General features: G+C 39.9%; 1 protein-coding gene across 4 annotated transcripts in view; it reads right to left on the bottom strand.

Annotated features, from left to right (window-relative positions):
• The window catches only part of LOC132074597 (cytochrome c oxidase assembly protein COX16 homolog, mitochondrial), a 44,028-nt gene extending 29,907 nt beyond the window's left edge, over positions 1–14,121 (bottom strand). Inside the window, exons 1-2 of one of the 4 annotated variants that reach the window (XM_059474497.1) lie at positions 14,004–14,121; positions 1,223–1,300 (exon numbers count right to left, since the gene is read on the bottom strand). In XM_059474497.1, coding sequence (XP_059330480.1) covers positions 1,223–1,300; positions 14,004–14,069 — 144 coding nt within the window. In that variant the 5' untranslated portion in view covers positions 14,070–14,121. Of the gene's footprint in view, positions 1–1,222; positions 1,301–1,385; positions 1,410–11,142; positions 11,218–13,697; positions 13,800–14,003 lie in introns of those variants that run through there. The other 3 variants (XM_059474498.1, XM_059474496.1, XM_059474499.1) reach the window with 3 other exon arrangements.
• Between the last annotated feature and the right edge of the window lie 387 nt (positions 14,122–14,508).

Here is a 14,508-nt window from a genome sequence, read left to right as displayed (position 1 = left end):
ACCAGAAACACAACAGGCAAATTCTTGCTGCATTGTGATCCCCATCTGGCTGGAGAAAAACTTAAAAGGTTCCAACTACTCCTAGAAGGCTAGAAATGATAGAAAAAAAAAAGCCACCCAGAAGACAGCACTAGAGAAAACATTTGTAAGATTACTCTCCCAGATCTACAGGTTCTGTCATATACAGTTCTGAGCAGGAGTGGGCCACATGGTGCATGGAAGGCACAGCCAGGTATGCAACAGAGAGAGAACAATGAGGAATGATTAAAGTAATTTACATGGTCCACAAGTGTGTAAGGCAAAACAAAGGGTTTTTTCCTCCTGACTCTCAACAGCTCAGGATCTCATAGATTTCACCACAGTAGAAAGCCACAGTATCCAGAGTCCTGAACAACTTTTTTTTCTATAAAGTTGCATAGTCTTTAAAACAGCTTTGTGCAATCTGCAAGTCAGCACCTCTGAGAAACCAGAGAGACCAGAAAGTCTCTTTGCATTGCAATAGCAGACCTGCATATTACCAGACCAAGGAAAGAAGCCAATACTACTTTCTGCTAAACTGACACACTCCTTTCAGATCATTTCATATGCAATTTGGAACTAGTGTTATACTTGGAGGGGTAAGTAGCACTAGTAAACATGCTATTTCCCTCAGAAAGAAGGGTTCAGGTTCTTTTCAAAAAAGGCTTCTTATATACAGCATATTCTGACACAATGGGTAGAGACTAGCTCCTGTTTCCTTCCCAAGGCTTAAAGAACAGGATGTAGCACCATGTCAAAGGTACCTGCTTGTGTCAGTCAATGCCCAGCCAAGGTCCAGAAACCATCTAACTATAAGCTCACTGCCTAGAATTGTTCAAAAACTGAACCTTTTAAAATATCAGTTTTCTTAGTCTAAATTGGATACAGTACCCTTGTAATAACCTCCTTCTAGACATGCTGCAGTTCCTTCTCAGGATTCAGAATTGCCACTTGCAATCAACCAAATGAATAAAATGTTTCTATTATTTATGTTGATTTTTTCACGGATGGCAAAGAATTCATCATCACGTCAGTCCCTTTATTGTCACCTACTCTGCCTACTGCCTGTGAGACTCAGCTGTAGCTCAGGGCCAAGCAGTGAAAGGCAAATCCCCTACACCAAGTTTGCTTTGTCCTATCAATTCTTTAGAAAGCAGCATGTAGGCATAAGGAAATTAAAAGCAAAGAAAATAATTTAAACTACCTTGCCATGTAGTTTGTGAACATCGTATCTTATCTGAGCAAATTCACGGAGTCCAAAAGATCCTCCAATGAGATACAGCTGAAAACAGAATGAAAACAGACATGTTAGGACTGCTAAGAAAAGAACACTTTGCACACCTACAAAAAATACTGTGCATACTGACCCAATTCATTTATCAAGGGACTCTGCTATTTTTCCAACAGAAACACCAGGAGCTGAAAAAAACAATACTTTAGAAAATAAGTGCAGGTGCCTTCTTCCACTCTCTGAGCCTGGATTTCACACATTTCCTCCTTCACACAAAGACAGTTGCTACATGACTCAGACTTTCCAGGGACTTCCTCTCCTCTTACCCCTTCTTTTCCTTTCCCATGTGGTTTCCTGACATAATGGCAGCAAAGGAACCTTTACCTCACTGCCACAGGTTTTATTCTCATAAATTTTCAAACACTGTGGGGAAGTAACAATGTCACGCTGACTTACTCTGATGTCTGTGGGTAACAGATCTAATTAAGCTTCTGAACAGACCATGAGTGTAGCTATAGTTCAATAACATATTATCACCCAGGGTAAGAAATCACATCCAGAACACCCATCCTTTTATTACTCCTTAGTTATCCTGCAATTTCCTCCATGCCTGTAAAGCTTAAGAATAATAAAGGGAGAAAGGGGAGGATTTCGTACTCACATAAGAAATCATCATATTATTCTTTCTTATGAGAGAGTGCTATCACAAAACTGTGTACGTATTTTTACCATCAGAAATGGATAGACCATCCAAAGATCAAGTATTGTTTAAAAAGAGAAGAGACTTGAAAATTAGCTTAGAAATATAGCTACTTTGTCTAAGAGTCAGGTCCCTTGCTACTGCTCTGACCTCACAGTGTCTGCTGTTCTCTGTTAATACAGATGCATAGGAGGCCAAAAGGCTTCACCTCTAGGGACACATATCTAAGGAAAGTGGAAGCATGAGGAAGTTCTAAGGACCTGAGTGAAGGTAGGTAAGAAAATAATCCAAACAGAACGCACCCCCATCACCCTCTTTCATCATGCAACTTTGCTGTTACAGTCCTTCATTACAGGCTGTAGCTGAACTGCTGTTTTCTACACACTGCTGGCTGATTTCTTACTACATATTAGGTTTGCAGCAATGGCCTGTGTCCAAGAATTGTTATAATTATGCCGTGCAGGTAGTCACAGTGCGTGTTCGTTCCGGGAAGTGGAAGTTCATGTCACTGTGGCCACAAAGAATTAGAAATCAGAAACAAAAACCCGCCTTCTACTCTGATTCATTCTCAGAGCTGCAGGACTGCATTCCTTCTCACCAAGCAGGTAAAATTACTCACAACCACATGAACACTCTCTCCAGGCACACACTTCGATGCTGGTAAGGTACAGACTGGTACCCCAGAACTGATGTACTCTAACCAAAGAAGAAAAAACCCTTCATCAACAGCCAGGAGTTAAAGGTTCCAGAGCCTCTTTCTAGCCCTTTCAAAAAGCCTTAAAATCTAGCTGATAATAAAAAGAGACACACATTTTGCAATAAGAACACCCAGTTGCTAGGCCACAGACCACTAGTGTCAGAAAGCCAATCAGAAAATCATCATATGGTATCAAGTCCAGCAACTAGAAATATGAATGATCAAAAACTGGATAGCATCATACTTGTGCCATAAATGTTTCAAGGGATTAATGATGATCTTGCAGATATTAAATCATCAAAATACTCAGTAGGGAAAAAAAGAGAAGTCTTCCTTGGGTCAGTATTTTGGTAAGAAAAAAATAACAGAAAGCAGAAAATAAAGTGTTCAAAATGGTAAAAAAGAACTTGGACATCATTCAAGATTTATTCAATCAAATCAGAAGATTTGTCAGATGAAGATATGGTAGCACATAATGCTAAAAATCTCAAGGATCAGATTGTAATTGAATTTTAACATGGTTGATGCCTCAACATAAATTTTCATTAGCTGATCTTCTTTAATTCCTAACAAGTATTATGTTAATTTTAATTTTAACTTTAAGTCCTAATAAACACAAATCTGAAATGCTATAGACAAGTTTATGGCGGTTACAAACCAGAGATTATTGCCTTTTTTTTCATATTAGCATGTTGTCAAAGAATGTCTATGGCAAGGCAAAAGCAACTGCACTAGAAATGATTCAGTTATTAAACCAGGCAGAAAGCAGCAATCACATGTGATATCAATTAAAAATTAATCTGCCCAACAATAAACTTGCATGGAGCATATCCTGTTATGAGATGAGATATGGACAACTGGAAGACTTTGGCTTACAAAGCCATGCTGCAGGCTAAAGAGGAAATATTACATTCTTTAGCTTGAAAACTAATGTACACTGCAACTACAAAAAATCAAGTTTTTGCAAGGTTGTTGTATGAAGCAAGTCATGTGCTACTCACTTTGTCTCATCACATCCTATTGCTTGTTTGACAGCAACCAGCCACAACACAGTGCATTTTATATTTGCAGCTACACACAGTAGAGAAGTTGATACACACACCTCTCACACTTCCTGTTTTGGAATTCAGGTTTTGGCCTGACGCTGCAGTTTTACTCACGACACCTTGGTACTATGAGAAAACCCACCTGGTTTCTGATGTACCTTTGCTCTTCATACAGCAGAAGCAGCATAACAAGTTGGCACATTTAGCTTATCAGGCATTACCAGTACAGTTGCCTTTACCTTTCCAGTACTGCAATGCCTGATTTATCTTGCCACGAAACATCAGTTAAGCACCATCAGAGACAAAGCACATTGATGCTGTAAGAAAATACAAATCCTGCTGAAATATTACACAGCGTAATGCTGGAAGGTTAGCACTAAAATGAAATAGTTTTGCAAAATACAGGATACACACTAAGAATATAAATAATATGTTTACAAGCCCACTTGACCAATGTTATAAAGAACCAAAGATGATAACTGCATGATAACCAAAGTCTGATAACTGCAAGACCAGAATCAGTCATATTCAGCACTTATTTAATCAACCAACATCATGTCAAGATAGTCAGCTGACAGCCCTGAGCATGAATTGCATTCATCTATGCAAGCCAGAGCAGCAATTATCTTTTAGAAAACTGTGTTCAAAAGCCAATAAAAGAAGGTATAAATGAATTTATGCAACTGTAATACTATTAAAGGTAGCAAAGGACTCGGTGACTGACAATGCATGGAGTAGAACTACTAGCCTTGGCTTTACCTCTTTCCTTTCTCTTCTGTTTCACCATGAGGGAAGATGCCCTCACTACCTAAATTTCAGTTGGCTGTATTTACAGACAACAGTGAACAAGCAAGAATCACCAGTCAAAATAATTAGAAGCAGGATAAGACTCATAATTTCCAGCATCATTATTGGCTTGTTGGCTTTGCATATTCTGTATGTCTCACATACTTTTCTAATTCCCCAAACTGTAAAACAGAGATAATCTCTGCATTCTTTGCAAAACACTCCTCAGTTAAAAAAGCACTACAATGTACAAATTTGCCCAATCTAACCCAAAAGCAACAGTGAAGTCCAGTATGTTTCATCCACTAGTCCAGGCATAAAAAGAGAGTAGAAGCTATTCAGGATGCAATATAAATATAAGTTAGGTTGGCACCATTCTGATGAAGTCAGGATCAAGTTCACTCTCCTGTTAACTGAAGAGAGAAAAGTAATGTCATGTATAATAAAAATTAATTTTTTTCCTCATTACAATTTTAGAATCATACAGATACTTAATGTACATGATAAAATATTAAGGGACTGGCATCTGAAGGATACTCAAGCTACAAAGTTCATATATACCTGCATTCTTTTATTTTAAGGGAACTATGCATTTTATTTGCTTCACAATGCAGAGAAAAAACATTAGGTAGTGAACATCCTCTATCTCGTTACTTGAATGGTCTCAGCAGGTTGATGAAATGATAGTAATTTCTCATTTTTTCCTTTACACCTGAAGTTTAACTTAGGGAGGCAAAGATCATTAACCATACTAGTTAGCCAGCACTTAACACCAAAGCAAACAGCTTAATAGCACTGCTAGCACAACCCCCATTAAAGATCCCACATTGGATTATTCCTTTATGTTTCAGTGAGTACACAAAAAAAACCCTACAATGTTGTAATGCAATTATGCATGCATGGAAGACTTGCATGTTCCAAAACAAAATGAAAGATAGGATGTGACATAAGAGCACCATCTGTCACATACACTCAGCAACCTCAATAAACATTTTATGTAAAAAAATGACATAAAATTCTCTTTAATAACGTTCTTTTAAAAATTCTATTTGTTCATGTCTCCACTGGGAAGTATGTTATGCAATCAGTTATAGATGGCATCAGACTGATCCCCTGAACCACATCTTAGGATGGGAAATACTTGTATTTGTCACCAGCTACAGTGGGTGGTCATTGAGGGCTCATACCAGCAGAATGTTAAGACTTACAACAGATCCCTTTTTTAGTTTCTTGCATATTCTAAAGCAATCAGCTTCACTTCATTGGGTTAAACAAAATAATAAGAAACTGCTTCTCTGGCAGTACCAGCAAAATGCCATGTTACAGGCATCCCTGTTGTTAGAGAAAGCCATTCCTACTACAGTACCAGTCGTGAAAGACAATTACAGAGTCATAAATCCCTAAATTAACCAAATCACAATGTTTAGTGCTGCCAACACCAATCATGCTGTGCTAGAAGATGTTATGATATGTATACACAGAAGGAACATGGTAATTTTCTAACCTCTTCTTCAAGACTACTGCTACAGAACTCTCCAGCTATTCATTAAAAGCCTCAAAACTAGAGCAGTAGTGAATTATTTTAGTTTGCAGTGATCACACCAAAGAGAGTTTTGGGGGTTCCTTTTTAAAGAACTTTGAGATGTGCAGTGCAAGACCCGTGAAAGATGGCAATTTGGCAGTCCAGAAGACTGAAGTTTCTTTTCTTTTCCCTAAATAAATTAGCAGGGCAAGTTGCCAGTCCCAGAAAAGACCAGACAAGTCATCTTAGCCTGAAGCGCCCCCCTCTGCCAGCTCTAACTCTCAAAAGTTTATTTCCCACAGCCATTCCTGCACTTTGCTCTAACGCTGAAACTGCACAGAAGAGAGAAAAACAGTGCAACATCTTCTCAGAAACTTACTAAATCCTCTCCTCACCCTCAATGGTAGAAAAAGAGGGTCTACCTTTACCTCTGGTCTACAAAAAATGAAAGCAACTTTAGCTTTATGCCAGAGGTCTCCTTTGGGGGAAAACAGAAACCAAACCCATGCATCCAGCAGGAGTTATTTCATTCAAAGGTACACCAAGTAAGCAAATGCTCTGACTTAATGCAGATGCTAGAATCACACACTGTAGAAGGGCTGAACTGCATCCAAAAAGGGATGAAATCCAGCAGTAGATGACCACATGGATACCATGCTGGCCTTCAGCTGGTATAAACTGGAGCCAATTGTTACTGACTGATAAAGCAGAGTGTAGTTTGCACAGCATGTGGAACATGCGCAGAATATTAAATTTGGCCCAAGGTATCAGGTTAATTGGCTCAGTAAGAGAATGTTCAAAGCCACGATTTTAAAGACTGCAAATATGAATTGCTACAGGCCAGAGAACAAAAAAAAAAACCTGTCCATAACCTTTCGATCTTACTATTCAATGTCTTAAGAGAAAATAAAACGTTTGTTATTCTGTTATTCTTATTTTATTATTCACAATTTTGTGTGAAATGTCCAATTCATAATAGGTTTTAAACCAAAGAAAATTCATGTAATAGAAACCAATCTAAGAATAATGCAGAAGACATAGAAACCCATATGTTCCTCAATGTGAACATGAGCAAAAAAGGGCATTTCAGCCACAGCACTGTCATTTTGCATTACACACATTGCTTGGGCTGGTCAGACAGCAAAGGAATTTTCCTCTGCAGCTGCAGCTGTTTGAAATCTAAGTCTGCCCTGGTGGTTGAGCTGCAGTTTCTGAACACCACCTTCATTTTCTCGATAAGCTTCTAAAAAACAAAATTTAATTTCCCTATTAAAATGATCATTTCCACAACTCACAGGTTCAAATCTAGCCAAGGTAACTACAACAAGAAAGTCTTTACATCTTGAGCCAAGCTGGTATTCTTGTGAAGTGTTAGGCCCTGATCAAAACTGCAGTAAACCGAAACCTGCATGAAAGAACATAAAAAGAAACCAGAATAAGTTTTATTTCCCTATTGCTAATCCTGGACAAGGAATGAAGATTAAACATTCTGTAGAATAAACATGAATCTTCACTTTTACCATCACAACCCCTTGAAGAAGTGGGAGACCTAGGGCAGGGCTAAGCACACACGTGCCTGTGAAAACAGGCAAGTCTGGACTTCTTCTGTTCTGAGGCTCAACAGAAAACCTCGGATCCCCCCAAGTGCCAGATGAGTCCGCTCTAACAGCATTAAATGATGCAAATGCACTCTTTATGTTTTGAAATTAAACAGAGGGAAACTCTGAAGTACTAAAGAGTGCCTATTTGTTTGTCACATATATCTGGAAAACTTTAAGGCCTTGATTCAAAAGAACTCAGAAGTTTTAAGACCTAACAGTCAACTGAAAGATGGAAGTCAGCTAATTGAGACTGCACAAACTGGACTCCACAAAAGCCCATTCAGCGTGAACACTCTGGCTTCCACACAAGCACTAACAGTTCCAGGGCTGGTTTTGTCTGGAACAGCTCCACACTGTGGATTCAAACACACACAGATGAACAGGAGATGCAAAGCAGAAGCACAGCCTAGCAAAGCCTCTCATCATAGGCCTAGAGACCCTACATGTATAATACCAGTTACTGAAGCATAAAAGCAACCTTTTGTTAGTCACTGATTGAGAGCAACAACTTTTCAATTCTAAAAACAGTTTTGTATTTATTGCTCCTCTAGGCTGCAAATGTAATACTTTTACAGGCAGTCACAATTTATCGACAAATACTAGAAGTCAGAATTATCTTCTCATGGATGAGTGTTCATTTCTATTCATCTCTCAAAAATGTATTAACATTTAAATCAACTGTTCTGCATATGTCAAAAATTATTATGAAGTCACATGAAGTAATAGATATTAATAAAAGTCCTGCAATTCAGCACTATGAATTGTTCAAGGCAATAATGTGAAAGAGGTTAGCAATAACACTGACATATCTAAAAGTGAAAAATACTGATTGCAGTAATCCTCCTTCAAACAATATCAGAAGATAATGTAATAACATTTTCTACTCATAGACACTGATAAGCAACAGAAAAATCTCAGAATTGTGATTACTCCCAAGAAAAACTGTCTGTATTTCCAGTGTTCCTACCATCTTTTTACAGGCAGATCCTCCAGAATCTGTGGGGGAAAGTGTGCCTTGTATTTAGCATACTCCAGGACCCCAAATTGAACAAGTTTTTTTGAAATTAACTCGAAATGTTGAAGTTAAAGAAATCTATGAAAATTTAACCCATTAACCCTGCAAATTTTCACTTTAAGTAATTCACAGGAGAACAAAATATCATTTCATATATCTGCAAAACATTTCTGGGCATCAGTCCTTGCTCCCAGATGACCCTGACTTCACAGCAGTGAAACTAATTAGTGAAACTAATCCATGGACATGTAATTTCATGTCCTGATGTCTTGAAAATTGTTTTGCTTTTGTTTGTCAAAACAACTGGCTCATTAATGAGATTCTGAGATTCCACTGACCTTCTCTAATGGTGCCTAGAAGCACTGACCACATTGCTGCAGCATTGTTAGGGACTTGTTCTAACCTGACCTTTTTTCCTAGTCCTGTACATGACATGCATTCTTGGCATCCCCTAAAAAAGTGTTTATCAAAGTAAACTTGCACTGTCCAAGGCAGCAGAGTAGATGGCATTGTAGTACAGTCTGTGCTAATAATCACTCGTGGGAATAGATTTTAGAATCATATTTATTCATATTAAATCTTTCACTGCTCCAAGCTACCTGTACCTTCTCCTTTGGCAATACTAGGCACTACATGAAAACACCAAAGATCCAGAAGGAGAAGCAAAGTACTTGTAAGAGCAGTCATTACAGGATGAGGGGAAAAACCCTACAAAACCCCAGGAAAATGAAAGGAAGTCAAAATCTACAGCTGTAGGTATGGAGAATGTTGTAACATAGTGCAAATCTGAAAACCCTCATTGCAATACACACAGTGTGATATACTTATTTTAGGTGTGCAATAAAAATCATCAAATGAACCTCAGACCATATTTTCTTTCTGCTAGAATGTCACTTCAGATATTCAAAACATAATTTTTTCCTTGTAACATACTGACAGAACTGGAACTGCATCTATACGTTCATTTTGCAGCTTGGAGAGTTTGAAAAATTCTTGCCTAGAATCAGGTGGACATACAACCAAAAAGGCAAGTCATGGGAAGTGCTGTGAGCACATGAAACAATGTGGGGGTTTTTACCATGTGTTTTACATTTGTTACTACTTAGCAATTTTGAAATCCAAACTTGTTTCCTTAATGATACAGAGTCCTCATTTAAACCTGTTGGAAAAAAAAAATAACTTCCAGCAGACTTCAAATATTCCAAGTGTATCAGAGAGGTGACCTAACATTTTTGGTGTCCCATAAGGAAGGTCTGGTGCTAGGTGCACCAGCAGCAAGCCAAGGAGCCCTGCTCTCTCAGGATCTTAAGAAGCATCACTGCAGCAATATGACATTGACAGACACATCCCTTTTGCTCAGGTAGAGTAGGTTGTGGAATATAAAGCAGCAGAAACTGAAGCTCCTCTTATAACAGAGTCACAAATGCTGAAGACTTGTAAATTAGGCTTTATGTGATTAGGAAAGAGTTCCCGAATCAAAACAGCAAACAGAGATGTCAATATAGGTGACAAAGATGTTTAAGTTACTACAGAGGTGGCACTGCCCTCTACTGCAACAGCAAATTTCAGATACACCTGTAAGGCTGCTGGAGTTCATCCCAACATCTACACAGATGTTACCATTGTCAGAAATGCTTTGGGACTACTCCCTTGATTGCAGTCAAGCCATTGAGATGAATGAGATATTCCACACCAGGGTACATCACGATCTCCTGCATGCTTACTGTTTGTGCCACACAGAGATACTGTATCTGCAAACTTTACAAACTTATAGAAAAATTCACAAATCAAGGTCTCCCGCAAGTTTAAGTCCTAGCCCCTACAGCTTCGTTGCTGCTCACAAAGAAACACTTTTTTTCAGCTGCTGAGAAAGTACAACTAAAAACTGTGCTTTAACACATCTTACTCTGAAAGCTGTTGCCAGTATGAGGTTTAAAGATCAACCACAAAAATTCCTTCTCCACTGAAATATTCTAGCAGCCCCAAGACCAAATGAACAAATAAAAAACTATCAGAATAATTTACACTAAAAAGTAAGAAACATTTCACAGATATATTTTGGGGAGTGGGGGGTGTAATGAGACACCCATTTTCTTTGAATTAGGATGTTTCATTCTTTGACCTTGGAGCCTTAGCAATTTTTGCACAGGGATTTTTCATTCAAATATGCAGTATAAAAAGGGAAGATATGAAAGCCATTTGATTTTTTTCCTGCCAAAAAAGCAAACATGGTACTGATTAAAAGTTCAGCAGTACTGAAGAACAGTCCTGCATCAGTCTAGAGAGAAGAAAATTATGTACAGAATGTAATAATCTAACAGAAACCTTTGGTTTCAGTATTATTAACAAATTCAGCAGAACCAAAAGGATTGCAAAGGCATGCTCCTTCTGATTCTTTGCCTAGATTCACTGTCATTTTTGCTGTAATTGATCTTTTAGCACAATTCTGTTCCGCTTCAGAGGTGCCTTCAGAGCTCCATAGACAGCTGGGGAACTGACAATTGCATGAATTTTCCTTTTTCTTACTCCATGGGAAGCCTTTGGGCAGCAAATCAGAAACATTCTGAAGTATCCACAAGGGAGAATAATTTTAAGGCAGGGAGACATGAAACCCTAGAAAGAAACAGAATAGAATATTTCTCTATATAATATTGTGTCTGGAGGAAAGAGCTCTGTCGCAACAGGAACAGAATGAAATGAGGCAGTACAAAGTCAAAGAAAACAGTCTTAAAAATTCCTGCTACAACCTATGGAAAATCTTGCAAAAACACTGGGGATGGCTAAAAGTACAACAGACCTGGCCTGGGGTGCTGAAGTCCTGGCTCCAGCCCTGAAGCAGAACTGAGACAAACTATGCCATTGCTGCCAGTTGGATGTTCAAGCTCAGTTAAAAAACCCTCATTATGTATCAGAGTGCTCTTTGCTAAAAACCAGCAGCATTTTCCTAACACAGGATCATCTGTTTTGGGGGTACTTTCCCAAGTGATGAAACACAGTCACCACTCTCAATGTACAGAACTTAGCACTCTTCTAAAATAAACTCCGTCAAATTCCTTCAAGCATTCCTGAAAGGTGGAATGTCAGCTTTACCTTTTCTGTTGCTTTCCTCTAGACTTTACATTTAATCTTCATCACCTCCACATGGCACCGTGGCAGAATGGCACCACAGAGCTAAGAAGTTACTCCAGCTGAGGACTGAGTACACAGGAAGAATCCTGTTTCATGTTTTACTCTACTTTTGACAAGTTCCTCCATCTTGTAATGACATTTCTGTTTTTTCACAATAATACAGCCCACATTATTTCTACAGGACCTACCCTACTTCCAAAGATGATCTCTTACTTTGGCAAGTATGTGATAACTACATTTTATAGTTATCTTTTAATCCTTTTGAGAACTAAAAAGAAAAGAAACATATCTTTGCCCTACTTCTTTGAAATGCAATCCTCACAGGGAAAATAATGTAGAAAGTTTTATCAAAATCAGAATCTTGTATATCAGTTGAATCTCCTCACCTACCACACCAGTTAATCTGATATATTTGTTATTAAAAAGCAGGGGTGATTTTTTTTTTTCTCCACTAGGTCACCACCTCTAAGTATCTATTATTTAATCACATACTATTTTCCCCAGGCCTTCCACAGAGTTAAAATTGTGTGGGAGAATACTAAACTGCCTGATCTTCCCTGATTCTGGAAGAAAAGCAGCAAGCTTCAAATAATTACACAAACAAAAGCAGCGTGAGCTAAAACTAATCCAACCTTTAACATCCAAGCAAGGTGTTATTAAACTGAAGAATATTGTCAGAGCACTCATACATGAAAAATCCAAAACCAAAATAAATTTGGTCTAAGTATGAAAGCAGCACAGCTCTGGACAGCCTCTCAGGTACACCTGCATGCAAGCAGGATACCTGACGAGCTGTAACTCTATGCATGATCACTTCAAGAAAGGTGCTGTAGGCAGAGTTTGTGTGCAACAGCAGGGAGTGGAGCTGCTGATGCAAATGATTTCATGTAGTTATGGTATTATCACACTGTTTTGTTGGTCCGTTTGGTTTAACTGTTTCCATTTCTTACAAATGCCTTCATCAATACTTTGAGAAAAGATACTTCATTATTAACTTTAATGAATGTCCTTACTATAGAACATCAGTAATATCCCTTTAAAAAAATGGCCTTAAACTTTTAACACTGTTAAGTGTCCATGTCCTTCGTTGGTCCACTCCATTTTTTTCAAGGCATGCTGTTGAATATTTGAGGAAGATGGCACTGATTTCTCTCGTAGCTTTATAAAAGTGTTGGAATCATCCTTTGCCTTATTCTTTATCCACCTTGAAATTTGTTTACTTTTTGCAAACCAACTGTATAGATGGATAAGGAGATCTGAATTGCACAAACAGAAACCACACTGGCCTTGGTGCTGCTTTTGTGTTCCTTCCTGAGTTTTTATCCAAAAATGCCTCTGCGTTTTTTCATCTTCCCCCTTATGAACACACGTACTTAGGACAGAGAAGTGCAACCTAATGTGCACTATCTACAGAGGTAGTGTGTGCAAGACAGTCTTATAATTTTGTTTTAATCCCTGACATTACTGATCTCTCCTAAGCTCAACTATAAAAAGTTATGTCTCACTCACCAGTTTGAGCACAGCTGCTACCTATAACCTCAACTCACTTCACTCAAAATCTTTCCACTTATTTAGATATACAAATTATCACACCAACAGCACCACTGCAGTTTAAAATCCAATAAAAAGCTAAAGAAAGTAAGACAAGAAACACAAGTGGTATTTCACAGGAAAAAAAAAAAAAAAAAAAAAAAAAAAAAAACCCAAAACAAACCACCTGCAAAATGCATTTTCCTTAGCTCCGGGTCAGGAATATCTTCAGGAGTATGTTTTATAACCGTGTCCCTGAGCTCCCGCCGCCCCTCTCCGCCCCGCACAGCCGCTGCCGACGAGGGGACGGCAGAGCGCCACCCGCGGCCCCGCCGCGCTCAGCTGCGTCCGGAGCTCCGCCCGCTGCGCCCGGCCCCGCCAGCGGCCTGCCCGCGCTGTGCCGCCCCCGCCGCGCCGCTCACCAGCAGGGGCACCCCGAAGGTCATCGTGCGGCCCCTCCACAGCCGCCGCAGCTTCTCCATGCCCTGCTCCCGCCCCACGGGCCCGGCGCCGCCCTCCCGCCTCCGGCCCGGCCCCGGCGCTTCCGGCGGGACGCGGCTCCGCCGCCAGAGCGGCCCTTCCGCCACAGCAGCCCCGCGCCCGGCGCGCCGGTTCCGCTGCGGCCCGGGCCCGGCGCGGCAGCGCCCGCGGCATCGCTGCGCATCGGCCACGGCTCAGGCCAGCCCCCTTCCCTCCACACATCGCCCCGGCCTCATATCCCCACGCACCGCCTCACGCCTTCCTTCACAGCTCGTTGATGAACACAGTTGAGCAGGCCTAGTCACTAGCTGCATCTTTTCATTCTGTAGCCTGCTTTCTTAAGCGAAGAAGATTGACGACCATAATCATCTGTTTTTCTGCATTGTTATCCCATGTCCCAACCAAAATGAACCAAAAAAAACCTTTTAAAAACAGACGTGTTTACAACGGTGCTAGTGAACAGCCTTACTCTGATATTTAGAGCCAATATCCTTGATACGTGCTAGGAATTAAATGTGCTGTGCCATCCACCCCAGCAGGTGTCAGCTACAGCCGCACGCACGGTGCTGGAGCACTGACCTGGTACAGACAAGAGCACCCATTCCCCAGGCATAGGCTGCAATGTTTTTACATGTTATTGTAGCTAGAGGTTCTGCTCTGTTCTGGTAGCGTGTGGCAATCTCCTGGAGACAGGAGACTGTCAGGTCCTCCTTTACATACTTCTGAATCACCACACAGCCTTTTCATACGCAG

This window comes from Ammospiza nelsoni, chromosome 6, assembly GCF_027579445.1.
Source record: "Ammospiza nelsoni isolate bAmmNel1 chromosome 6, bAmmNel1.pri, whole genome shotgun sequence".
NCBI lineage: Eukaryota > Metazoa > Chordata > Aves > Passeriformes > Passerellidae > Ammospiza > Ammospiza nelsoni.
This window is presented reverse-complemented; position numbering and strand designations above follow the sequence as displayed.